The sequence below is a fragment of the Thunnus albacares genome, chromosome 17 (assembly GCF_914725855.1).
Source record: "Thunnus albacares chromosome 17, fThuAlb1.1, whole genome shotgun sequence".
NCBI lineage: Eukaryota > Metazoa > Chordata > Actinopteri > Scombriformes > Scombridae > Thunnus > Thunnus albacares.
This window is the reverse complement of record NC_058122.1, coordinates 29,795,034-29,822,500: the sequence shown is the minus strand read 5'-3', so window position 1 is coordinate 29,822,500 and position 27,467 is coordinate 29,795,034. Positions and strand designations below refer to the sequence as shown.

At 40.7% G+C, this 27,467-nt stretch overlaps 1 protein-coding gene across 3 annotated transcripts in view; it reads left to right on the top strand.

Moving 5' to 3' along the window:
- LOC122967472 (serine/threonine-protein kinase WNK4-like) overlaps window positions 1–15,643 on the top strand; it is a 24,178-nt gene extending 8,535 nt beyond the window's left edge. The window contains exons 4-24 of one of the 3 annotated variants that reach the window (XM_044332147.1): window positions 1–116; window positions 242–399; window positions 474–562; window positions 646–865; window positions 959–1,189; window positions 2,507–2,699; window positions 2,854–3,029; window positions 3,404–3,477; window positions 5,190–5,325; window positions 6,571–6,684; window positions 7,394–7,549; window positions 7,791–7,845; window positions 7,931–8,041; window positions 9,938–10,455; window positions 10,574–10,622; window positions 10,768–10,874; window positions 10,988–11,036; window positions 12,118–12,544; window positions 13,377–13,582; window positions 13,692–13,777; window positions 14,097–15,643. The exon at window positions 1–116 is cut by the window's left edge and continues 105 nt beyond it. In XM_044332147.1, the coding sequence (XP_044188082.1) occupies window positions 1–116; window positions 242–399; window positions 474–562; window positions 646–865; window positions 959–1,189; window positions 2,507–2,699; window positions 2,854–3,029; window positions 3,404–3,477; window positions 5,190–5,325; window positions 6,571–6,684; window positions 7,394–7,549; window positions 7,791–7,845; window positions 7,931–8,041; window positions 9,938–10,455; window positions 10,574–10,622; window positions 10,768–10,874; window positions 10,988–11,036; window positions 12,118–12,544; window positions 13,377–13,582; window positions 13,692–13,777; window positions 14,097–14,099 (3,274 nt within the window). In that variant the 3' untranslated portion in view covers window positions 14,100–15,643. Of the gene's footprint in view, window positions 117–241; window positions 400–473; window positions 563–645; window positions 866–958; window positions 1,193–2,503; window positions 2,700–2,853; window positions 3,030–3,403; window positions 3,478–5,189; window positions 5,326–6,570; window positions 6,685–7,393; window positions 7,550–7,790; window positions 7,846–7,930; window positions 8,042–9,937; window positions 10,456–10,573; window positions 10,623–10,767; window positions 10,875–10,987; window positions 11,037–12,117; window positions 12,545–13,376; window positions 13,583–13,691; window positions 13,778–14,096 lie in introns of all 3 variants that reach the window. The other 2 variants (XM_044332146.1, XM_044332145.1) reach the window with 2 other exon arrangements.
- Window positions 15,644–27,467: the final 11,824 nt, after the last annotated feature.

Genomic DNA, 27,467 nt, shown 5'->3' with positions numbered 1-27,467 from the left:
GCATCGAGACCTCAAGTGTGATAACATCTTCATCACCGGACCCACCGCCTCCGTCAAGATCGGAGACCTGGGCCTCGCCACGCTCAAGAAGGCCTCATTCGCCAAGAGCGTCATTGGTAAGAACACAGAGAGAGCGAGTACGGAGAGCCAGCAGGGTCACGTTTATGGAATCAGCTCGTGTGAAAAAATACACTTAAAGTTCAGACGCTGTTGTAACGTCACTCATGTGTGGTGCGTTCAGGAACCCCGGAGTTCATGGCTCCAGAGATGTATGAGGAGAAGTACGACGAGGCCGTAGACGTTTACGCCTTCGGTATGTGCATCCTGGAGATGGCGACGTCTGAGTATCCGTACTCTGAGTGTCGGAACGCCGCTCAGATCTACCGCAAGGTCACCAACGTAAGTCCCCGCCCAGCTGAGGACTGTCTTCTCCTGTCTTTGTCCACATGTTTGACCTTCTGTTTGTCTCTCAGGGAATTAAACCCGACAGTTTCTCCAAAGTGACGGTCCCAGAGCTGAAGGAGATCATCGACGGCTGCATCCGGACCAACAGCAGCGAGAGGTGACGTCTCCGATCACGCCGCCGTGTTTCTGACCTCCTGATGATGATGTTTGGCTTCAGTGTCGGTCTCTCTGTTCCTGCAGGTTCACGGTTCAGGACCTGCTGGATCACCGGTTCTTCCAGGAGCAGCTGGGCGTCCACGTGGAGCTCGCCGAAGACGACGACGGCTCGAAGGCGGCGTTGAAGCTGTGGCTGCGGATGGACGGCAACAAGAAGCTTCATGGGAAATACAAAGACAACAACGCCATCGAGTTCCTGTTTGAGCTGTACAAAGACGTCCCCGAGGAGGTCGCCCAGGAGATGGTACCTGCACCGCCATGTTGATGACATCACCTGGCCCGCCGGGCTGACCGGTGGCGGTGGACTCAGCTGTCTGTCTCTCTGTCTGTGTCTCAGGTGGTGCTGGGGTTCGTGTGTGAGGCGGACTACAAGCTGGTTGCCAAGGTGCTCAGAGACCGTGTGACGGCCATAAAGCGTCAGCGGGAGAAGCAGAGCCGCCTGGTGGAGGAAGCTCTGAGCCGCCAGCAGGAAGCTGTCGTCAAGGAGGAGTCTGACCCCGCCCCCCCACCACCGGAGGCATCCAATCAGAGACCTGCACCTGCCGCCAGCGTGACTGCAGCCGGCAAGGTGGTAATACAGTTTTTCTTGAAATGTTACGACTTGTTTCCATGGAAACAGGGCGACACGCAGCATCGACTGCTGGCTGAAAATCTACAAATAAAATTTAAGTTTAATTGATTTTTAATCAATAAAACTAATTTCTCCCGGCACAGTACACTGGCCAGTAATTTAAGTTTGTTATCTGATAAGGAAAAAAATAAGCTACACCCATGAAATACTGAACAGGGGTTTAAGTTGATATTGTGTCAAATCAGGACATTTAATTTGTATTTATTTCAACATGTCGACACAATTATCTCCATGTTTGTGAGTTGCTCTGTTATGTGCTGAGCTACAACAATAAACTTCTATTCATACATTTTAAATCAAAACCTATTTTTTGTTTATACAAGTCGAGTTGATTCATTTTTATAAGTTATTATAATATTTCTGTTTTGATAAGAGATTTTTTTTACGAGGCGACCCGTAGTGTTTTTGTTTGCTTTCTTTCTTTTGCTAAAAGTTGTTTATCAGAACTTTGTTTTTTCTTCTTTCCTCTCCCATTAATCATCTCACCACCCCTCAGATTTATCTGCTGACCCTTTGGAGGGGCCCGACCCCTAGGTTGGGAACCACTGGACTAAACTAGCTAACTGTATATAAAGTAGTGTAAACTAGCTCCACCTCCAGCAGCTACAACAGTAACATGCTGCTCTAACACTGATGCTTCACTATTAATAATCTAATGATGTCATATATAATAATATATCAGTCAGAGGGACCAAACCACTACTTTTACTGCAATACTTTAACTACATCAAGCTCATAATACTTATGTACTTTTACTGCAATACTTTAACTACATCAAGCTCATAATACTTATGTACTTTTACTGCAATACTTTAACTACATCAAGCTCATAATACTTATGTACTTTTACTGCAATACTTTAACTACATCAAGCTCATAATACTTATGTACTTTTACTGCAATACTTTAACTACATCAAGCTCATAATACTTATGTACTTTTACTGCAATACTTTAACTACATCAAGCTCATAATACTTATGTACTTTTACTGCAATACTTTAACTACATCAAGCTCATAATACTTATGTACTTTTACTGCAATACTTTAACTACATCAAGCTCATAATACTGATGTACTTTTACTGTAGGAGGAGTATTTTTACGTTGCTGTACTGGTGCTTTTACGTCAGTAAAGGATCTGAATACAGAAATAACTGAAGCTTTAAGGAAACACAAACTGCAGTTAAAAGTCTGAATGTTTGACATTTCAATAATTTTCAAAAATAACTTCTCCATTTTAAATTCACAGCAGGACTCAGCTGCTGTGTTAGCGCCCGCCCCCACCTGGATGCAGGCCCCGCCCCCGGTAACAGCGACATCATCGGCGCTGTTGTCGAGCAGCGGCCCGGTGGATTCTGGGATTGGCGGCGTCTCCAGCAGGACAGAAAGAGACAGAGAAGAGGAGGACGAGAAGACCAAACACACATCCTTCTCCTTCGCTACATGTCAGGAAATTATTTTGATACTTTATTTTCATATTATATTATTATATTTATGATTTACAAATTCACATTTTTGTTTAGTTATATAATTTATTCGCAATATATATAATTTCATTTTATTTTAATTTCTCTCTCTCTCGTCTTGTTGCCATGGCAGCGGACTGTGATTTGGACTCCTCCTCTGGTGTCCAGGGGAAGGTTGAGGCCACGCCCCCTCCTGTCACTAACCCCACCCCTGCACCTGCGGCCCAGGAAACTACCCACCTCCAGGCTCCTCCCCTTGTGACCCGGACATCGAAGCCTCCGCCACTTCCTGTGCTGCGTTTCCCCAAGGTGAGCAGGGGGCGGGGCTACAGCTCTTGACAATTATGATTTAATATTAAATGTGTTTGCTGAGTTGAGATTCGGATGCACCTTAAACTTTGAAATATAACTTGTCAGTCCTAAAGATTCTTTAAGACTCGTTAAGACTCGTTAAGAATCAGTAGTCATAGTGAGTAAATCAACTCAGAAACATGATGTCATTCATAGCAACAGATGTATATAAACTATATGCACGTTATAAACTCTGGACAGTTTCCGCTGTGTTGATGTTTTATCGTGAACTTTTGTCATGACATCACAACGTTTCCCTCTGGAATCATGAGAAAACAAACGTGTCATCATCAGTCTGAACTCTTCTGTTCGTGTCCTCACGTCTTCTCCAGAGCATCGCTGTGTCCAACAACGTCGAGAGACCACCGTCTGGATCAGTCAGCGGCTTCTGCTCACCTGTCGAGAGGTAACAAACACGTGTTTACTGCTGTACTCATGAGGACGTTCAGCAACCTAATGCTACGTTTTAGAGCACTGGATGAAATGTCCTCACTTTGTCTGAAACTCATCATGGTCCTCATGAACACCTGAGGGTTGTACTATGAAGCACGTTCAACATACCCAGCCTTTCTTAGTGTGAGCTGGCTCGACAAACCCTGAACCCTGAACCCTGAAAAGTTATGAACTTTCTTTGTTAAGCTCTCTGCTTCAGGGTCTGTGCGCGTCCCCATGAAAGGGGGCGTTTGGCGTCATTTGACTCTTTTTCACACGAAATGGACCAATCACGTATCGCCTGCTTCAGTCAGGAGGAACAGGTCGTTATTATCTGTGATATTGATATTATCTGTGATAAATACCAACACACTAATCAATTTTATTTTATTTGTTTTGATCATAGAATCTTTTAAATAAGTTTTTAGTTTTTTATTAGTTTTTTTTTGTATTTGAAATACAGTTTGATCTACTGTAACAAAATCCCACAGTAACCCTAATCTATTACACCATTACAAATTTACAATATGACATCAAATCAATGGTAAATATGATAAAAGACTAATCAATATTCTAATCGGTGTTCTAATAGCTGCAGTAGCAGCAGTGTTAAACGGACTCGGCAGCAAATCAGGTGGTCAGTGAAAGGACGGCGCTTTTTATTGCCGACTTAACTTGAAACTCAGAACATAACCTGCTCCGGACCAGGTTACGTTTGCAGCATCAGTTACCATGGTGATGTAGCAGGTTAAAAGAGAGTTACCATGGTGATATAACAGGTTAAAGAGAGTTACCATGGTGATCTAGCAGGTTAAAGAGAGTTACCATGGTGATGTAACAGGTTAAAGAGAGTTACCACGGTGATCTAGCAGGTTAAAGAGAGTTACCATGGTGATCTAGCAGGTTAAAGAGAGTTACCATGGTGATCTAGCAGGTTAAAGAGAGTTACCATGGTGATCTAGCAGGTTAAAGAGAGTTACCATGGTGATCTAGCAGGTTAAAGAGAGTTACCATGGTGATCTAGCAGGTTAAAGAGAGTTACCATGGTGATCTAGCAGGTTAAAGAGAGTTACCATGGTGATCTAGCAGGTTAAAGAGAGCCACTTTCATGACATTGAAAATCCTGCAGGCTCAACACACCTCGCTAACCCACTAATCTCACTTTGTAGTACAGCCCTCAGGTCATTATGAACACCAGGTCCTCATAAACACCGGGTCCTTATGAACACCAGGTCCTCATAAACACCAGGTCCTCATAAACACCAGGTCCTCATAAACACCAGGGCCTCATAAACACCAGGTCCTCATAGACACCAGGGCCTCATAAACACCAGGTCCTCATAAACACCAGGTCCTCATAGACACCGGGGCTTCATAAACACCAGGTCCTCATAAACACCAGGTCCTCATAGACACCAGGGCTTCATAAACACCAGGTCCTCATAAACACCGGGTCCTTATGAACACCAGGTCCTCATAAACACCGGGTCCTTATGAACACCAGGGCATCATAAACACCAGGGCCTCATAAACACCAGGTCCTCATAAACACCAGGGCCTCATAAACACCAGGTCCTCATAGACCTGTGAACACCAGGTGGTCATATGGTCAGTACAAACCATAGTAAACAGTTTTGGACTGTGTCTCACATTTAAATGTTTCCTTTTGTCTCCTGGTTTTTGTAGCTACGCATCTGATGTGACCTCAGGTTTGAGTGACGGAAATGATGGCCAATCAGACAAGAGCAACCAGGAAGTGACCAGACGGTCTGCTTCGAAGCAGTTCAGGAGGAAAGCGAGGGCTCGCCTGAGAATCATTGGGGTAAAACCCATCTGACTGACTGAGTACCACTGAGTACCACTGAGTACCATATATATAAACGGGTGACAAATTAAAGGAAATCTGGTTCAAGTCTGAATGCTAGACCCCTACAGTGAGGGGGTCTGGTCCAGGTCTGAATGCTAGACCCCTACAGTGAGGGGGTCTGGTCCAGGTCTGAATGCTAGACCCCTACAGTGAGGGGGTTCTGGACTGACGTGTTAGACAGCTCTCTCCACCACCGTCATCAAAACACCAAATGAGGGAATATCTTTCTGAAGAATGATGTTCATCCCTCCAGAAGAGTTCCAGAGACTAGAATCAATGCCAAGGCTGAGGAACATAAAGATCCTCCTCATGTGGTGTTGTGATGATGATGATGATGAAGAGCGCTGTCTAACACGTCAGCTGGGTTCAGATCAGGTGACTGTGAAGGTCGTAACATGTGATCCATCCTGGAAGAGACCACTCCCATCAGGATAAAGCTGATCACTCACAACTACTTTGTATTGATTAGCAGTGACCCTTCCCCAAACCCTGCCAGCATAACAGCCCCCAGACCCCCTCACTGTAGGGGTCCAGCATCCAGACCTGGACCAGACCCCCTCACTGTAGGGGTCCAGCATTCAGACCTGGACCAGGTTTTACTTGAATTTGCGTTATATATTTTTATTGATATTCAACACATTCAGCAAGGATTCAGGGGCTTTCATGTTTCTAAATGAGGTTTGCATTCAGTCAGAGGGATACAGGTTGGTGTTGGGCACTTTGAAAATGACATTACATTTTTATCTTAATGGATTTATTTTAATGGCATTATTGACTGATTTTATTTGGTGCTGATGTTGAGCTGAAAGTTTATTTCATAAAGGTTTATAAACGGGACTCAAGTTCAGTATTTTCTTTTTTATAGAACTTTGAGCCCATGGTTCTCATGCTCAGGAAATACATTTAAAAATTAATACTGAAATATAGTTGTTTCTGTGATATGCAGTATGCTTTTTATCCAAGGAAGTGATTAAATATGACTTTTCATTGGTAGTAATTTTTTAAAAAAATGCATTATTTTCCTTTGCTTGCAGTTTTTCCCAATTCCCACAATATTACCACAAAAAGAGCACTCAAAACATTGCAATTAGTACCACAATTTTTGATAAAAACTGCTGCAAAATCAAACATTTTTGGCTCCAAAAATCAAAAAGACACTGTTAAAGTATATTGTATATGAAAATCATACTGTGTGTGCAGGTGGATACGGATAACCGGGTGGTGGAGTGTCAGCTGCAGACTCACAGCAGTAAGATGGTGACGTTTAAGTTCGATCTGGATGGAGACAATCCTGAGGACATCGCCTCTGTGCTGGTGAGGACCAACAGCCAATCAGAGCGTGCTATACGGCGACAATTGTTAAACGTTGCTTGTTCACAACAAAAATGAGACTAAAACTAAATACAAAGTGAATTTTGACAACAATAACTATGTTTCACATTTTTATCAATGAATAAAAACTAAACAATAATTTGAAATATGGACAAATTAACTAATGTAAAGTCTCCAAGCTGCATTTATGTTCAGTGAGGAATATTCATATTAAAGTATTTGAAGTAAAGTCAAACCAGTTTCATTTATTTATCATCGAAAATCACAAATGTACCTCAAAGAGATTTACAATCTGTACAGCACCAACTATGTCAGGATTGTCTGTTTTGTTTCCATTATTTACTCTTTCTTTTATGTAATTATTTTTATATTACATAATGTATTAATGACATTAATTTTTTTATTATCATCTTGAAGAAAAACAGAAACAAAAGCAATCTTTGTGGTAATATAAACAAGTTCAAAGATGACCTTTATTTCTTTAGCTTGTACATTCTCATCTGTCTCTGGTCTGTCTGGTTAAATTAAATAGTTTTTCTGTTGAGTCAGTGGATGCAGGTCATTAATTGACTTCTCAGCTCTGTGTAAATAACTGTTAACCTGGAGATATTTACGACATGTTGTCCATATTCTAACTATCTTTGTTTTCTATTTTATCCTCTCTGGATCTGTTTGTTCTGTGTGTGTCCAGATCCACCGAGACTTCATCCTGCCGTCCGAGTGGGCAGAATTCATCCTACGCATGCACGACATCATCAAGAGGGTGGAATCCACGATGCATCCGCAGCCAGCAGCAGACACCGACAGTTCGTCTCAGCTGAATGCCTCCGTGCCGCCTGAGTCGCCGGTGTGTGAAGTCATATCACTTAGTCGATAAAACATCAGAAATCTGTGAAAATATTTTTTTTTTTTGCGGTTTCTTAGTCCAAGGTGGCGTCTTCAAAATAGAAAAGAGAAACAGAAACTCCTTGTTATTGAGAAACCACCCCAAAAATGAGTTTTTAGATTGATAAATGACTGAAACAATTGATTATCAAACTTGTAGTGATATAGACTGACGTGACCTTTTTATTTTATTCTTTCTTCAGACGAACATGGCAGCCCAGAGCCTCTCCAGAACTCTGTCCTCTTCTTCTCTACCTGGTGAGGAAAGACAAAAAAAAAAAAAAGTGGTCAATGGTTAATCTTTAAACTCACAAACTGATCAATTGATGTTTCTTCCTATCAGACATTGAAGATGTTGAGCCTTCCACACTGAAGGGTGTAGACTCCCACATCAACCCTGAGGCCACGCCTGCCGTCAGGCCACTGAGGTCACAGTCCCTCCACACCTCATCAGGTACGTGAGCGTGGTTTTTATTTAAAGACTGTCCCCCTTTTTTAATTTATAGGTAAATCCTCTTCTTCTCTGCCTTTCGAAACTTGTGGAGTCCCTCAGGGAAGTAAGATAGATCTTTATGACTCTGGCTGGATGTTTGGGCTCGTTGTCCTGCTGCAGAATACATTTGGGACGATCAGACGCCTCCCTGATGGACTTGTATCATGAAGAAGAATCTAAACATCTAAATGGCCCAAAACGTTTGCACAGTGCTCATCAATTCAATGTACAGTATGAGCGTATATCCCTCAATCACACTGCCAACTAGAATAACAATACACAGTGATAATATATGTACCGATGTTATTGATGGTGAAAGTAGTAAGTGGACTACTCATAAATGACACAAGTGACCGTGTGCAATAATTCAGAGCTGTATTAGGACCAACAAGGACGTTTAAACATGCAACCTAAACACAAGGTGCTCAACTCTTTCCAAGAGGACCTAATAAAACAAGACTGGAATAAGGTGTATGTGCAAGATGTAAATGAAGACTAGGAGGCATTTTTAGAGAGGGAGACAACTGCTCTCTATAAAACCTCAGACCAGGTTTAACATGGACGCTGGATGGGAAAATTACAACTGTGTCAGTCTTAAACTAACAAAGACACTTGGGTCACTATGTAAGATAGGACCCATAATCACAAAACATAATGTACTGAGGAAATATCAACTGCAACAGAAAATAAAACAATATGCAGTGGGGGTATTCATAGATCTGTTGACCATGACTTATTATTGTAGAAATAACAAAGCTAGGCAGTTAGAGGGGTAGCACTCTTTAATTTAAACTGTTACCTGGAGAAAAGGTATCAATAACTTCAAATCACAACTACTGGAGGTTACTTGTGGGGTTCCTCAGGGCTCAGTGTTGAGACCACTGTTGTTTTTCTACATAAACAATATATGTGAGGTTATTTGCAGATGATAGATATTTATTTCATTGTGTAAGAAACAACTTTTGGATACAGTGGAGAATGAACTGGAGTCTGTTTGATTCTAATGAACAAACGGTGCAACTAAGTAAAACGGAATTGATAATCTTTGTAAATTGTGTAACTGAATCAAACTGGAAACTCATCATATATGAAGTAGAAATTGAAAAAGTGTCTTAAATTAAATGTCTTGGAGTCAACTGCAGATTTATATACAGTTGAAGATCTTCTAAATCAAGCTTCGTTATACACCTCATACTGTTCCTGTACAGTCCTGTATGTTAATCTGTGGAAGTGTGTAAACAAAACCACTTACAGAGAACCATCAAACCCACCCTTTATTAAATTAAAAGCACTAAAATCTCAAAATCAGCTGCAAAATATTAACATGAGAAATTTCCAATATATTTGTAACCAATAAATCTACCCTCGATCAATATAATTTGATCTATATACTGTAAATAATGTAGAGAATAACAGTTTAAATTTTACTAGATAAAACTGTCACAGCACAAAACTGATAACAGTTTCCAAGTTTTTAGACAGTTTTTATTGTCAGCATCTTGTTTTAAAGGAGGAATGACACTTTATGAATCTCAAATGAATAGATATAACAGGCTCAAAGGATTATTTAATGTACTCAGCTTTAAAGTGTTTGGAAGATGGAGTTAACTGTGTCCCTCTGCTTACAGTCTTTGTGCTAAGCTGGACTAACCAAGTCCTGGACCCACCTGTACTGGAAACACAGATGAAACAAATACTGACTCAAATCCTGAATAAGCATGTGTGAAATAAGAATAACAATAAGAATCATCAGTAACCAAGATTTTTAAAATGTTTATTTCAAGATTAATTAAACTCGTAATGTTTTAATTACTAACATCTGGAGATAATAAGATCTAATCTTTCTTCTCTCTCCAGCTTCCTCCCATCAGCCCCCCCTCTCCCCCCACCATCACCCCCAACCAGACTCCGCCCCTCCTCCCCCACACCTCCCCACCCCTCCTCCTCCTCAGTATCAACTCCAGTCCCCGCCCCCCTCCTCCTTCCCCACCCAGAGCTCCGCCCCCTCCTCGTCTTCCTCAGCTCCTCCTGCCCTCCCTCAGTGGCCCCCCTCCGACCAGTCTCCCCTTTTTCTGGCCAGTGTGCTCTCTCTGGCCATGAGTGTGGCTCAGTCCTTCATGCCCGCCGCCGGGGCCCCCAACCAGGGCTTTCACCCCCAACCCCAGCCCCCGTCTTCCCCGCTCCCCTCCCCCCAGACTCCCCTCTCTCCCCCCATGTCCCCATCCCTGGGCCCTAAGCTCCACCCTCCAAGCCACGCCTCCCTCTCTGCTCCCTCCCTCCCCCAGCTGACCCACAGCCCCCCCACGCCTCAGACAGGCTCCGCCCCCGACAGCCAGCAGGGGGCGTCACTCAGCCGGAGTCCAGACTCTCCTCAGGTAGGAAAGAACCCACCTGTGTGCCAACGGGAGCCCGGTTTTTGTAGTCGGGGGGGTAGAACCAGGAAATATTCCTTCATTCATTCATTTTTTTTAATTGTTCATTGATTCGTTACAGCATCAGAGTCCAGTTCAGCTGAAGGTCGGCTCAGCTTCTCCCCCTCAAGGTGAGTCGCTGCTGACGTCACAGAGTGACATCACAGAGTGACATCACAGAGTGACGTCACAGAGTGACGTCACAGAGTGACGTCACAGAGTGACATCACAGCACACAGAACACACTGACTGATCGTTTATCTGACTCATTCACAGGTTCAGAGACTGTCTCTGCTCCCAGTCTGACCAGCACTCCCAGTCCCAGAGGAGAGTTCTCTGACTCCTCCCCCTCCTCCCCGCTGGCCTCGACTCCTCACAACACAGTACAACTGTTCTCATTAACCTCTCATTTATGAAATACAGATTACTTTGTTCTCATGTTTGTGTTTGCTCTGCCTCTTTGTTTCATTGGTTTTATGCTCTTGTTGGTGTGCAGGTGTCGTCCCCCGTCTGCCCGTCACCGGGACCGTCGTCCACACAGGAAGGTAAGACGTAGCTGCCCGTCTCCATGATCCACTGAAATATTGTGCAGATGTTATCAGATGCTCTTTTAAAGTTTTATTTAATTTTTTGAGTGTTTCACGACTGTCCTCTCAAGAAAAACAGCAGCGCCAATCGTTCACAAAGTGTTTTAAATCAAAGAAAAACACACTATTAAAATAGCAATGACAACAAACAGGGCGGAGCTGACAAGTATATAAACAAGTACACAGGCGAGGAAATAAGCCTCCATTCAGACAGTCTGAGTCGTGATCTCTTGTTATTTCTAGTTAAAAGCCAAGCAGCTCTACTTTGGACAGTTTGGAGGTTCAGAGAAGTTTGATTTAAACAGGTAAAAACAGCGTAACAATAATCTAAACAGGAAATATTTAAAGCATGCATAATCATCTCAACCTCGGTCACCACAGAGCGAATGAACTGGCTGATTATCAAAGACATGATTAACAGTGATTGTTTTGAAGGTTGTGCTGAACACAATCACTTAACAACCCCATATACTCACTAACACACTGCCCCATAATGCATCACATCTCTTCAGACTGTCCACTTTATTAAGTTTTAATATTTTTCTGACCGTTTCGATTCCCAGTTGTTGGTCAATTTATCAAAATAACATTTGGTTTCCGTTTTGGAAGACACGCAGAAATGATCCTGCTGATATGAGCATCAGATCAAACATTCTGGAGGGTAATTAAAAATAAAATGTTTTGTTGTTTCTGTCTTTGAGTTTTCTCCGTCCACACTTCCTCCAAACAGACGCTCACTGTAGAGACGAATATTAAAATCGGAAAACAAAGTTAAAGTTGATTTTAATAGAAATGAACTGAATTCTGTCGTATTATTTATCGTTTTGTCTCTAAAATGTCAGTAAATAGTGAAAAAATGATCATTTCATATCACTATTATCATTTCTTAGAGGCCAATCAACACTATTCAGTATTTATAGATCATGTTTGACCTATAAAAGCTTCAACAGCTGCAACCAGTAACTAGTCACTTGACTAATTGATTAACTGATCATTGATCACTGATCACTCTGACGTTTTTCTTCTGTCTCTCTTTCAGTGATGAAACCTTCAGTCTTCACCGTTGGTCGTTTCCACGTGATGCCTTCCAAAGACACTCCTGCTGTCCATCATCAGGAGCCACGCCCACTCAACCAGGCCACGCCCACCGCACACTCCCCGCCTCCGTCCAGGCCGAGCCAATCAGAGAGCTCGGAGAGCAGCACGGAGGAGCAGAGCGAATCAGAGATGAGCGTCAGCACGGGGAGGGTCTCCCCACCTGGGCATCGTCGTCGTCTGGGTTACCATGACAACCACGGAGAACAGGAGAAGAGGGTCAGCCTGTGGGAGGGGTCGGCCGGCAGCCCCGGGCTGAGCGGCAGCGGCTTCAGCCAATCGTGGACCCGCGCCGCGTCCTACATGAGCTCCGACGAATCAGAGAGCGAGAAGGAGGAGATTTGGCCGGAGCTGCAGCAGCTTCGGGAAAGGTAAGCGGGAGGTTGATGAGACGACACCGAGTCTGTTGATCCGACAAAAACAAATGTCTTGATATCGGTGAACAGAAAACAGAGGAATGATCCTAAACGTTCGACTTTGTAAATTTTGATGACATCATCCCAAACATGATACTAAACTTCTTAACTGCACTGATCAGATGTAATATTTCCACATTGTATTACACCAAATACATTTATGTCTTTGTTCAATCATTTGAAAATGAGGAGGGAAGATAATAAGATAATATGGCGACGTTTGAAACAGAAAACTGCAAAGCTCATCAATTCCAATCTGATTTTTCTGAGTTTCTATGCAAATTATTTTACAAGACTCGTATCCTGCACATGTGTATATTTATATTCTGGGGCTCCGCTGGAACGTAGCTGCATGATTTACAGTTAAAAACTTCAAGGTCAGTTTCATTGATATTTAAACATTGGAGATAAAGGACAACCCTGTCTCATCCCTCTGCTCTGCTTGAAGAAAAGAACTCTGATGCATTATGGGTAATGACCGTTGCCGTGAGGTTTCTACATAACGCTCTAATCCAACCAATAAAACAGTATCTCTACAAAAACAGAGGAAAACCGAATAGATTATGTGTTCTTACCTTTTGTTAATTTGCAAAATAAATGCAAAATAAAATCAAAGATCAATATAAGTAACAAACATTTTACAACTAAATGCTTCGTTTTCTATTTTATTTCAGAAGAATCAGATAAATCAGTCTGACGTCATCAGTTTAACCTCTGAATGCTGAGATGAGCACTATTTTCTAACAGGAAGTTGAATCCTTTTTCAACCCCTCTCACTTTTCCCCAGACACCTGGCAGAGGTGCTCAACCTGCAGGTCAATCAGAAGCAAGAGATCGAGGCGCTTTACCTGAAGATGGGTAAAGTCCCGCCCCCTGTCATCGTCTCTCCGGCCGTCATGTTGAACCACCGCCCGCGCCGCCTCTCCATGACGGGACACTACCCTCCCGCTCGCAGAAACAGCCTGCAGAGACCGGACGTCCTGCCCCCTGCAGGTAGAGAGGGCGCACTGCAGCCTGCGCACCACCCTGCTGCCGGAAACAGAGAATAATAATAATAAAGTTTATTATAATAAGGTGGAATGTCTGTATTGTTGTGTCGTAGGTATCATGAGGAACAGCGGCAGCAGCAGTGGATCTCAGGAGAGGGCAGGGAAAGGTGTGACCTTTGCCCCCGAACACAGCTACATGGTGAGCTCACTGTCACAACTCCAAACCTGCAGCTTTAAGGCCTGATAACACCAAAAACCAGACAATTACATCCTCAGTAATTGACAAAAAAACACTCCTATGATAAGACCAACAATACATCTCAAAATCCACAGAATACGACAGAAAACTGGAAATAAAAACTACTGAAAACAAATCAAAAGTCTTTTTGCCTCCTAGTAGTAAAAAATGAGCTTTAACGAGTATTTCTTCTGACTTTATTCTTGAGTATTGTTTCCATATGTCGGGCTTATCTGATGTGGTCTCTATCTGTGACTAACCTTTGACCTTTTCCTTCCAGTGAGTGATAGAGGGAAGTGCTGTCTAACTAAAGACATGACGGAGACCATTGAAGAGGAAGACGAGAAGTCGCCTCCGTACACAAACGTCACTTTATTATCAAACCAGCAGAAACATGAAAATCTCTCATTTTATTCAAAAATCTTCAACTGACTTGAACGACTCTGCTGAAACCAAATAGTTCTCAGTTGAACTGAGAAATAGCAGTATCCCCGTCGCAATGTTTAGTTTGTTTCCAGATAAGAGATTTGTTGTGTTCTGGTTTTGTTTATTTTGAATTGAGACATTTGAAACATTATAATAACGTTTCAGCACTTTAGAAAGAAACCAACGAGCCTTAATGAGCCTCATGCAGAAACAGTTTCTTATTCTTTACATTCTGTGGTTCTGCAGTTTATCTTATAAATCATCTTTAAACGCTCGAGTGTAACAAACACAGACTGCATCGTGGAGTATTATATCACACATCTAATACATCGTACAGACAGCAGAAGCCAGGAAGTTTATTTTACATTATTTTGCAAGTAGTTATTATAGATAAAGAGAAAAATGCTGCTTAAAGCATTTTGACTACAGAATAAACATCCAGCGAGCTGCCGGGGATGCATCAGCCGAGGCGTCATCATGCGTTGATGCTGCTGCTGACGTCGTTCCCAGAGATCGAACCTAAAAACCAGAATCTGAAAAACACTCAGCAACTTAAACTTCCTTGAGGATAATTCTGGTGATTTTCTATATTTTTTAGTCTTCGGAGCCGTTTCTGAACAAACTAACGTGACCAAACTCTTGATGATGAAGGATCATGTGACCCAGTGACGTGTCTTTAATCAGATATATCAGCTTTGACACACACACACAGTACTGGTTAGTAGATCAGTTCATTGTTGGTTTGGATCCAAACATGAAGACAAACATAGAATATTAACCAGAATGATCCTTTAATAGTGATTTTCTTAATCAGCTCTAAGTGAACACGTTGTTAGAACCACGCTGCTGCTTTCACATATTTCACAAACACTCAGATTTGTGTTTGATTGCAACGTGAAACAAATCAAACAGTTTAGATGAATGATGTCGTTTTATTACGCAGGACGTTTTGATGATGAGAAATGCTTCATATTTTAGTTTTCATGTGTTATTAGAATGAATCTGCTCTTGCACGAGGGTCTTCTGCACTTTTACACCAGTATCTCATGTCTGTATATCTGGAATACATGTTTATAGTCTGTATACAGCAAATGTAACTTGGACTGAATGCGTGCCTTATTTAAAAGACAATGTAATTAACTTTCTGTGTATTATTTAAAGATAATTAAAGAAGTAATGTGTGTATTATTTAGAGAAAGGGTTTCACATCTGACTTCAGACTCTGTTTATGTGCTTTTAAACAATCAGCTGTTATGATTTGATCTACTTGATGTGACTGAAGTCTGTCTGACATGATTCACGTCATCGTTATTATCTTCTGTCCATGTTTATGCTTCTCTGCTGTTCCATGTAATGAACAAATTATCACATTTTTGTTTATAAAAGATAGATTTAAGTAGAGTTTGGATTTTTTTTAATGTTTCTGTTTGTCTCTTTAATTTAATTGAAGTTTTATTCCAACGCAAGAGTCACATTTAAATATGTGTGAAAACGTGAATAAATGAGCGGAGAAACATAACGAATGCAGATGCCATCAGATCGGTCACATCTGGAGGTTCAGGCCGTCGTTACACACGAATAAACGACACGAAACTGATTTATTTCATTCATTGGCTTCATTTCTCCGAACACTGTAGCGAGTGAACCGACCCGTCTCACAGACCTGGAGCTGATCAATCAATATAGATACGGTCAATAAGTTCAAAACACACACAGCAGGAAACTCAACACCCCGCGTGTTGTTTGGTCTACTGATCATTGAATATAAACTCTATACATTATCAATGAACTCAGTAATTTTGTGCTTATTAGGATTTAAATTAACATGAATATATACTGTCAACCTGTAGGAACATCCATCAGCAGAGTCCTATAACTCTACTCTCTGTCATTAAAGTATTAGTCCACTTATCAACTACTTTTAGATTGATCCACTGGCACACAAAGTTATTGTGGGAATTGTGATGTGCGCTCTACATTCTAGAATTTCACTAATATCACTAATACCATGGGGTTCCTGCCTGATGTATGTTGTGTTTACACGTGTGAATAATCAAAGGTTATGTACCCACATGAGGAAAGAACCACTAAAAGAAAGATTAAGGTGTTCCTGGAGTCTGCAGGGTCAATTTGACTCAAAAATTGTCCTGTGAGTAGTTAAATGATTACGTGCAACAGTTTTCACTAATGCACTATTTACACGCTTTAGAGCATTCATAAGGAAAACAAGCTGTACTGTGTAAAGTGGACATGCAGCACTCTCCCTCATAGATGGCACATCTTAAAAGTGAAGATCTTACCTACTTTTATACAACCTGATGTGGGTTTTATTATTAATGGTAATGCTATATGTATACTGTATGTATTTCTTTAAATTTGATGTTTGATTTGTGTCTACGCTGCACAGGAGGCAGTGCATCTCATTATAATCAAAGATGAACAACAATAGAAAAACAAGAGCCGAACGTAGATTGTTTCAGTCATTTCGTTTTCTTTATTGGCTCCATCAACATGAAAAATCCAATATGGAACTCAACATTAACATGATGTAGAGTTATTTATCTGTTTGGTCTCTCGCCCAGATGTGCAGATGTGAGGGCTACAGTGTGAGAAAGCTTAGATATTTTTTGGAATAACATTGTGCAGGTTAACACTTTGCAGAGGGTAAAGAAAGCATAAAGCGTGGAGCAGACAGCTTCCCAGTGTAGCAGGTGTGTGTGTGTGTGTGTTTGTATGCAGCTCACATTGACCCAAACATTGTATGAAGGACATACATGTGTGGGGATTGTAGCGTACGTACACAATGATTTTTTTTTCTTTTACGTGTTCTTCATCCAAAATAAGACAAAGCCTGAAGTTTCAGGTTGAACAATTGTATCCTTGTATCATCTTTCTTGTAGAAAACATTTGAAATGGGTCGTTTTGACCCAAACACATAAAGGTTAATCTGAACATATTTGCTGAACACTGTTTGTCTTCACAGATGATCTAAGCAGCCTGTGCTTTTATTGTGAAATGGAGGACCAGGATGAAGCATAACGGGTAATTTCTTCACATTGCAAAATGTAGAAAAATGAAAAGGAACATTTTTTTTTGGACTCTATCAACATTAGTGTCGCACTGGTAATTACAACAACAGCATCTACTGACAAAGGCATGATTAATGCTGTGCTCATTCTGTGTAGACATGTAAGATCACTTACTTTCCGTTGTACAACATGTGCTGTCGAAAATTCAGTTTTTAGTTCGTACACAACATTTATGTTAGTGAAAACTTCCAAAAAATGAAAGAATAGTAAGAATACTAGTAGTCAATTAATTTAGAGATATACTATATTTAGGGATACTCTATAATGTAAAACTTACTGATAGAAAAATCTGTACATTGTGTACCATGTATGGTTATATATATATATATATATATATATATATATATATATATATATATATATATATTAGATTGCAGGATCATGAGGGTAAAAGTGGGACAAAGTCATGGATATCATGTGGAAGGGAGAGCTCTGTAAAGCTTTGTCTGGGTCTGGTAGGAATCTGTAAACAACTAAAGATGCCTCCCAAAGCCGTCAATATACACCAGTGAATTTCTTTTCTTCTTCAGGATTCTTCACGGAGACTCTGCGGACTCTGTGTGTCTGTAACATATGTTCAGCCTATTGATAATTTATCCATCACTTACGTACCCTGTTACAAATCCCTGTTTTCCAGATTTGCTGTGCCACCATGAATGTGTGAGGTGGCCTCCAGTGGATGCAGCCTGTCCCCTGCATGCAAGTAATGGTGCAAATTGGACAAAGAGTTCACAAGTAACAAAGTACTTCCTGTTTAACATGTGTTTTTCCAAAATTCAATTGCATCTATTACAGATTTAAATGTGCACTAAAATGCACCTTTAGATATGATTAGAAGAAATAATGTCTGATTCTTGTGTCATCTATGTATATGTCACTGAATGTAACCTGAGTTTTGCAGAAACCTCAGTAATAATGTTCTGGAACACTACTGTACAGTACTGGACAGAAAATACTGTTTCAATGCTGTGAATGAAAACAGGAGGACTAATCAGATTCCACATCTTTACCATGTGACCTCATTGTACTGTAACTGAAGTTAAGTGAGCTGAAACCTTCTGATACAAACACCAGCTGCTAGTCAGCTTGTGTGCTGAGTTCAATTACACAGCTGTTAGCAATAATTCCTGTTATTATTAGTGACTTACTCTGACTACTTAGAAATGACAGCAATGAAATCCAAAATGTTAATATGTAAGAATATGAGACAGATTCAGGCTGCTAGCTGCTGATGCTAACTCGACCCGCTGCTAACTGTGTTTCTGTGTGTTTAATGTGAAAACTTGAGTCCTGCAGCAGACACAGTGATGACAGAAATATTCAGAGCTCAGACACTGACAGAGAACCCAGTTTGTCCAAAAAAAAAAGTAAATTTAGGAGCAGAAAGAGACAATGAAGGCTCTGAAATAAAGAACAACAGACAGCAGCAAAAACAAAACAAAACAAAGCAGAGCAAGGAGAGAGTCTCAGACTCAGAAGCTTCTATCTGATCTAGAAAACCTTATTTAAAAATGTGGTAGGATTTTGAAATGATATATTTAAAGTACATTAAGAGCGTCTGTTATTTTGAAATGTAAAAGAGCTAATAATTCCAAGCAGGAATGCAGGATATACTGTATGCACATTTCATGCCGCTGAAAGCTGCAGGGAACATGTACGGCAGCTGCACACAGTCATCATGTAATGGTTTTACACTGTTGAACACTAAATATGCACTTTACCTCAGTCACCACAAGAGGGCACTATTAATACACTACGTTGGATATAAACAAGCTTAACTCCAAACATAACTCCAAAATGTGAGTGTCATTTTTAAATTGTTAAACAGGTGAAATAAATGATGATCCTATAAGTTATCTCCACAGCTCTAATAAATATTGATAGTAATATTAATGGTAATAGACTTCAAAAGGAAAGAGGTGAACCACCATCCCCTGCATGTCTGTGGCAGAAAGTGTGAGCAGTGGACAATCTCATCTGAGCCCAAAACACCACCAATCTGACTAAAAGGGCCCAGCAGCAAATATGCTTCCTGAAGAGACTGAAACAGGCAAGACTCCCACCCACGCTGGTAACCACAGGTCCTGAACTGGGCAGAACATCAACTCTTTATGGATACAGCAGAGTCTGAGCTGGTACACAGAGAGGATGAGAACTACTGTTGAAATTAACTTTGTTGTAGTTCCTGGAGATCAACACACCACCAGGCAGGTACGACACGGTCCGAAGTACTACCTTTATAATATACAGTATAAAACAATGTCTGCGTCAAAGTCCACCCCAGTATCTCACATCAAGCCATTGTTTGATTTAGCGTCAGATGTCTTTTGGTTTGTTGCATAAACGGTATCATAAAAGGTTTGCAATATCAAAGCCCAAAGCAATGTCAAATATTAAACCATAATGTCCAGTATCAGACTGCAATATGAAGCCTCTGGCAGAGGAATTACATAACAGTTTGTACTTTTATCATCAGTCCATTTGGTTAATAGTTAATAAGTGGAGCACCCTGTTATTTAAAGGCATGCTTGTTTCAGCTGATTGGCCTCAGCTGTTTTCAGTAAGCTCTCAGTCACCTACTAATTTACAGCTGTGTGGCCGATATGTTTATTGGGGGGATTAGCTCTCTATGAACAATTAAATGCTTAATGTATTGCAGCATCTTGGTAACTCAGAAATGAAGTAGCAACAGAAAATTGGATCTGATGTTTGAACAGTAATTATTGGGCCAGACCAGAAGAGGAGGTCTAATTATGTGCTACTGACCAATCAGTTCACCGAAAAATATTCTGATAAGAGGTGTTTTTCCCAGAAGACAGTCTGACTTATCATAGCAGGAAAAGTATTTAAACGTCCCCATGAACCATGACAATCTGACAGTGAGACAACATTTGCTTTAGCAGGACCCTGAAACTGAACTCAGACATCATTCATTTTAGTATTTAGAGCAGACAGTTAACTTGTTTGTTAAAACGTGGTGTAACCGGACCTCAACCTGTAGCTCAGGTTCAGTGGAGCTCTGGTTTCTGATTTCTTTTGCAGACAAGTGGAGGGAGATGATGATGATGTCTGGAAGTGTCAGGAACTGATAGGCGTCATTCAGAAGGAGGTGGACAGCCGAGAGCACAAAGGAGCGCACGAGTAAGGAGTGAAAAATCACTGTGTGCTTTCATCACTCTGTGTCTCTGTGTAGTCGTTTCTCTTTGTGGTTGTTTGCATCTTTATAGTTGTTTTCCATCTCGTTGTAGTCATTTTGCATTTCTTTGCACTCTTTTGGTTGTTTTTTTGTCTTTGTGTTTTTGTGGTCGTTTTGCATCTCTTTGCGGTTACACAATGTTTGACCCGGGTGGATGGGAGGCTCATGAGGGACCACTACAATATGCAAGACAAAGGGTCACATGAGTAAAGAAGGTAGTAAACTTTGAGCTATTACTTTAATATTATCTGACAATCACCACTAGTGGTTTTATTAATGAAAGATGGTTTTGGTTAAATAAAGTTAAGATAAAAAACACCACAATCTTTCTGGAACCTTGTTGTGAGTTCCTAAACATAGCCATGAAAAATGTTGATTGAATTTAGTTGCTACAAGTGGAGAAAAAATATGTTAGTGCTGCTGTGCATTGAGCTAACGTCAGCATGCTAACATGCTTGTTGAGCGAGTGTAATGTTTACTATGTTCACAAACACAAAGTACAGCTGAGGCTGATGGGAACATCATCAGTTTTTGGTCATAAACCAAATTGTTGGACAAATTTGGGCATCTTTTGGCCTGCTGGTGGCGCTAGAAGAAAAGTCAGGAATTCACCAAAGTCAGTAGATTTAATTTCCTGAGAAACATGAATGTCTGAACCAAATTTCATGACAATCCATCCAACAGTTGTCGAGATATTTCAGTCTGGACCAAAGTGATGGACTGACAGACCTTACTATTCATGGGGCCATGCTGCTAGCATGGCTAATAACATAATTAGGGTGGCATTATGTTTCTGTGAAAATGTATTTTCTGTTGATAATTAATAGTACAGAGATGTACCTCCTAAGAGACGCCAGTGATGTTTGTCAAACCATTGAAAGTGACTATAAGGGCCGACTAAATTGAAGCTACTACCGAAATGTTTTCTACATTCCTCTTGGCTATTAAAAAGAGCGAGGAGACAAAAATGAGTTTATAAATTTGTTAGCATCTAAGCTTAGTGAATCTGAGACCAGGAACCGGATCCAAAATCCGGAAGGGCTACTGGAACCCAACCCTACCTTCAGCTGCTTCCGACAATAACGTGACCCTTGCTTTGCAATCTTTTGAAAGCAGCCCTCTTAAGCATCAGAGATCGCTGCTTGAGGTTTTATTCTAGCCTTGATATGTTCTGCTATCAGTATCCCAGCAGCTCCCATTACACCTCCAACAACAGCTCCCACTGGAATTCCTACTGCAAATGAGCTACCAAGAAAGTGTACCGCTGCTCCTCCAACACCTGCTCCAGCTACCGCGGTACCATTAATAGCCAATGCAATTTTCTTTCTAAGGCCAGCACGGAGCTCGTAGTGGGATGGATTATTTTTCTTAACCATTTCATTGATCTTCCTCAGTAGCTCAGTGACTTGAGACTGATCCTGGTCCTTTTTCTCAGTGACATAAACCCACTGACATTTGGCAGTGAACTTTTTGAGATCATCATTTTCTTCAATGAACTCGACTATGTCCTTCTTGTTTTTCTTTAGCTTGTCTCCATGGGTGAACACAGCTGCGGTGTAAGCTTGTACCTTTTCGCTGAAGGTCTTCTGAAAAATGGCCACTGTGTCCTGTGCTTGCTTTGTGAATGGCTCCAATTTCAGCACAAACAGGAACACATGAGGACCAGGAGCAGCAAGTGTGACACATTTTTGGATCTCTTTCATCACGTCCTCATCCTTTCTTTCTGCGTCAGCCAGACCCGGAGTGTCAACAACAACCACATCCTGCCTACCGATCCTTCCTTTTTTCATCCATCCATCATCATCTTTCTGATTTTCCTCTGAGTCCCTCAGAATGGTGTTCATGAGCGAAGTCTTCCCAGCTCCAACCATCCCAATGAGCACAATCCTCAGCTCTGATTCGTCTGCTGGAAAAATTTACACCAACATTAATAATGCTAAAAACAGACGTCAAACTTCACTTCTACATCATACATTCTATTACTTCTGATGATCTGTACTACCAGTAGACTGAAAAGCCGGATATGTGCAAAGGTTGATGTATCTTAGCATTTAGTCTGGTCTCACATTTTTAATTATAAGTCTGTTGTAATTTAAATATCACAGTCCAGGGGCCTCATTTATAAAAGAACAAAACAGGGCTTGAAAGATACGTACGCCACTTCCTACAAAAAAGTTGGAATTTATAAAAACTAAAGAATGTGTGCATGTGTTTGGAAATTCTGACCTGAGCATACAAACATCTCTTGGAGAAAGGAGAAACTGACAGGTGGTGAATTGAAGTCTCTCACACATTTAATTTCACTTCATGTCAAACATTAATCATAGATCCACATTATTAATGTAAACATTCAAACCAGCAGTGTTACTTCTGCTTGTGTTAGTGACTTGACTTTATTCTCCAATTTCTATCCACACAAAGTCAACTTAAAGAATTTTTAGAGTAGATTAATCAATAATTAAATAAAATTACATTAATTATCTAGCTTGTCCTCTGTGTTTTAATTTGTATCCACTTGTCTCACATCTGTCTAAAATATTTTCAACTAAACATGAGTTTTATTGCTGAGTCCTTTAATCTTTTAATCTGTATGTTATGTTAGATTTCTAGTTTTGTCTTTTAAAAGAAGCAGTTTTAGCCAGAACTTAATGTTAGTTTTTGTCTCCAAGACCAACAAAATATCAGGGGATTATGCAAATGCTCTTGGAGAGTAAATATAATATATTTATGGCAAATTTTCATTGTAAGATGAAGCAAAGTGTTAGGTTGTAAGGTGAAGAAGTGTTAATTAGGTCTGTACAGACATTAAGAAAAAAATAATATATGAAATATCATAATTGTAGATGACTTTCTAGATGTTCAGCCATGAATCCTGGAGGCAGCTTTACAGTCTGTACAGCAGTACAACATCAATATTATTCCAGATATAAAATCCAAATACTACCTCAAGCAGTAAAAGTAACACACTTACCAGACTGAAGAAGATGTTTGCTGGCCATCTGTGTCTTGTAAAGGCAGCTGATCTGTGATGTCTGGTAAATGTTGATGTCTTGTTCTGACTACTTTTTATTTCCATCTCATCATTATATTATGGCCTGCTGCTAGTTCCCTCCCCTGAAATCCACATCACCTGTTCCCAGCTGAAATCTGACCAATCACAGAGCAAACAAACCAGGGGGCTGCACAGTAGGTAATAGACATTTCCACAAGTACAGAGGACTGCTCCATTCACACATGAATATGCAGGTTGGAGTATCATTATTCTGAAGAATCCCACAGCAGTGACATGTTCAATGAAATACCAGTAAAACCAGTAAAATAGGAATGCCTGTACAACAAAGTGCTGTTGACAGTGTGTCAGAGATGAAAGACTGGAGTTGATTCAACTCTGTGGTCATTTTGGAGGCTGCAGTTTTAGTTGTGTTGCACTGGACTGAAAGGTGTTAAATATTAATTTATGAATTTATAATGAAACACAATAAAAATATATCACATTATCCAACAACTATATAATTGTAATTGTGATATTTCAGTGAAAATCATGTTTGTACAAACTTTACTTTGACCGCAGTTCAACTCCACCCAAGAAAAAATATCCATAAAAGCAGAATTTTACAATTTTAAAGTCTTAAAGTTTTGGCAGGAATTCAAATACGTTCTCAGAGGCTGTCGGACTCCGGCAGGAATTTTCCTTCTCACCAATTCTGTTTGTGGTTTTTACGGACAGGATCTCAAGGCGCAGCTGGGTGGGGGGGGGGTGTCCGGTTTGGAGACCTCAGGATCGCATCTTTGATTTTAGTATTTAGTAGATGATGTGGTTCTGTTGGCTTCATCAGACTGTGACCTCCAGACAAAGACAAAGACATCAGGATGAGAGTCAGCACCTCCAAGTCTGAGGCCATAGAAGCTTCTCGATGCCATCCTGATCATATTCTTCATATATGTTATCAATCTCTCAATAATTTTGTCATCCTGTTTTTCCATGCTCTATTCTGCACATACATCTATTTCCTGTCTGTCCGTCCTGGGGGAGGGATTCCTCCTCTGTTGCTCCTCCTGAGGTTTTTCCTTATTCAAATCGAGGGTTTAAGGTTAGAGGATGTAGTTGCTGTACAGATTGTAAAGCCCATTGAGGCCCACTGAGATATTGGGCTAACCCTGCTGGAAAACTGTGATGTCCGGGTCACGTTACTCAGTCTGCTGCCACCACGGCCCAGTCCTGGATAAGCTGGATGGATGGATAAGGACTTTTTATATCATTAATAGAATAGCAGTAATGAAACCACACAAGAAATGAAAGAGATGGAGTGATTGAAAAAGACAAATCAAAGCCTTGAATTCTGATCCAAAACCATCTGGATGCTTCAACGTGGTCTTGATGGCTCTTTGCTTCACTGCATCCATGACGCTCAGCTATCACTGCTACGGCTGTAACGATTCTCCAGATCCACTAACGTTATAAATAAAACATAAATAAATAAATACATTTTGCTGAGGACCCATCTATATATTAACTACGTGAACAAACATAAATAAATAAATAAAACACTTCTCTTAAGACCAGTCTACATATTAATTAAGTAAACACAATTAAATAAATAAATAAATACTCAGTAGAGTGCAGATCTCTGCCAGGTGTGATCACTTGTGGCTTTGAGGAGTCAGCAGTCAGCAGTCAGCCAGTCAGTGGCGTTATAAAATAGGTTTTTAAAAAAATTGTCAATCAACAAACCATGAGAGGTCCTGAAGCTCATAAGTGGAGATTAGCTGCGGACAGATACGTACATGACCAAACACATAATCACATGATGATGCTCCATAATGAGAGCTCAACACAACCCAACTGGTGAAGGCAGATTCCAGCCATCTAGAGCCCAGTTCAGCTGCTCATGGAGGAATGTTGTGTCTGTAAATTACAGTCTAGACCTGCTCCATGTGAAAAGTGCTCTGAGATAACTTCTGTTGTGATTTGGTGCTATATAAATGAAATTGAATTGAATTGAAATATTAATTTACATGTTATTTTTTTGATTTTCTCACCACACAAGCGCTTCATCCCAGTGCCCTGCCAGTGCCATATGCACACTAGTGATGTGCAGAGAGCCCAGTATTTGTATTTGTATCTATATTTGTTGAGGCAGCAAAATTATTTATATTTGTACTTTTATTCGAATAAAAGTGGAAATAGGTGTAAAAAATACAGTTTTTGTTTTTATTACACTCTTAAAGTATACGAAGTAGGTCCCCTGCATTGACTACTGAGCTAAAAGCAGATATGTTGCAAATGTGGAGACAGACCTCTACTTATTTATACACCTGTAACACAGAGACAACACAGCATGTAACAACAGAACTTCAAAGGTGATTCTTGCTTTGCACTTTTCATTTATTGCCTCTTTTTTTACAACCGAACGTTGTGGAAAGGAGAAGGGGAACAGCTGGTTATGGAGAGTCTCTTGGGAGGACTTATTTGGATTCAGGCACACCCTTAATGCACACAAGCGCGTACCAAAGTTGACTTAGCAAGTGTTAACAGCGGTGCATGGTTTGCATCTGGTTTTTTAAGGAGTCAATTTTATTGATCAAATGATTACATAAAAGTAAAATATACAGCTGCAAGTAAAGTAGAATTGTTTCAGGTATTATCTATAATTTCAGTTAATTGAGTCTTTAGAGAGAATTTTTTTGGTGAAACATTACATTAGTGAAATGTTCATCATTCAGTTGTTCACCATCAAAAAGTTGTGTCAGCTTGGTGTACTCAATTTCTGTTATGACTCGTTAAACATATAAATTGATTTTACAACATTTTGTGTGTTGTTCTTGCATATTGTCGCGGTTCAGGCCTCTAGAGAGTTATGACCACAGATGAGTAGACGTGCTGGTCCTTCGCTGACTGGTTAGTGGCTTCATGGGAACCCTCCTTCGCTTCACACACAGTTTTTATTACTTTACTTAAAGCACCTAATGACCACTTAGAGTAACTTATAATCACATTACAATGCATTATAAAATTATTATAATACTCTATGATCCTTGCAAAAAGTGGATTAAATTATGATACTTGACCTTATAAGTCATTATAAAATGCTTTATAATGTGTTATGATTATTGATGAGTGCTTATTACTATAATTTTACAGTGCTATATGCAGATTATGATGCAATATAGAAAGTGTTACCCTGCTTTCTCCTCCACAAGGCTAAACTCTCTGCAAAGTTTACAACGGCTGCCGTCATTGTCTCAAGCGGCCAGTGTGCTTCTCTTTTGGCCGCCACCTCAATGCATCTTCCTCAGACTGCAGCCATGCCTCACACTCACTGGCCGGAGCCCAACAATATTCGACTACTCCACTTGGGGCAGGAACCTCTGGAGTTTGGAGGTTCTGGGCTCCACTTGCATCTTGCCAAGAGTGGATTCTGTGTGTTTTGTTGTTCTTGCCTGTCCCAGGCACTGATGGATTTTCAGGCCTTTGCGTGAATGTGCTCCATTCATGCGAAGGTCTTATGATCCATCCTGCTGGGGGGCCAATTCTGACCCGCCTCTTAGGCACTCTTGAGGGTGTCTTTCTGAGGGTCTGTGTGTCGCTATCTTGGGTTTTTCTTTGCACAAGAAGCGGGTTGGGCTGCTAATCATTCATTACCCAGATGCCATGTTTCTGAACTGCCAACTGCCTCTCCAGTCATCCTCTACCTGCAAAAATTGAGGTTAACATATGTAAAAATGCTCCCTGAAGGTCAAAAGCCAGGGCTTCAAGCTGCTCTGAACGCTTTGTTTACAAAGTTACCTCTCCTTCATCATCGTGAAGACATCAGGTCGTTCACACATGCCCACAAACAGCCGTCCGTTCCGTAGTTCTTGTTGCTAAGGTGTTTCCATGGGATGTTTGCATCGTCCACTGGATCTGATTCAGCTCCAACATGTACGGATGGATTTGAGA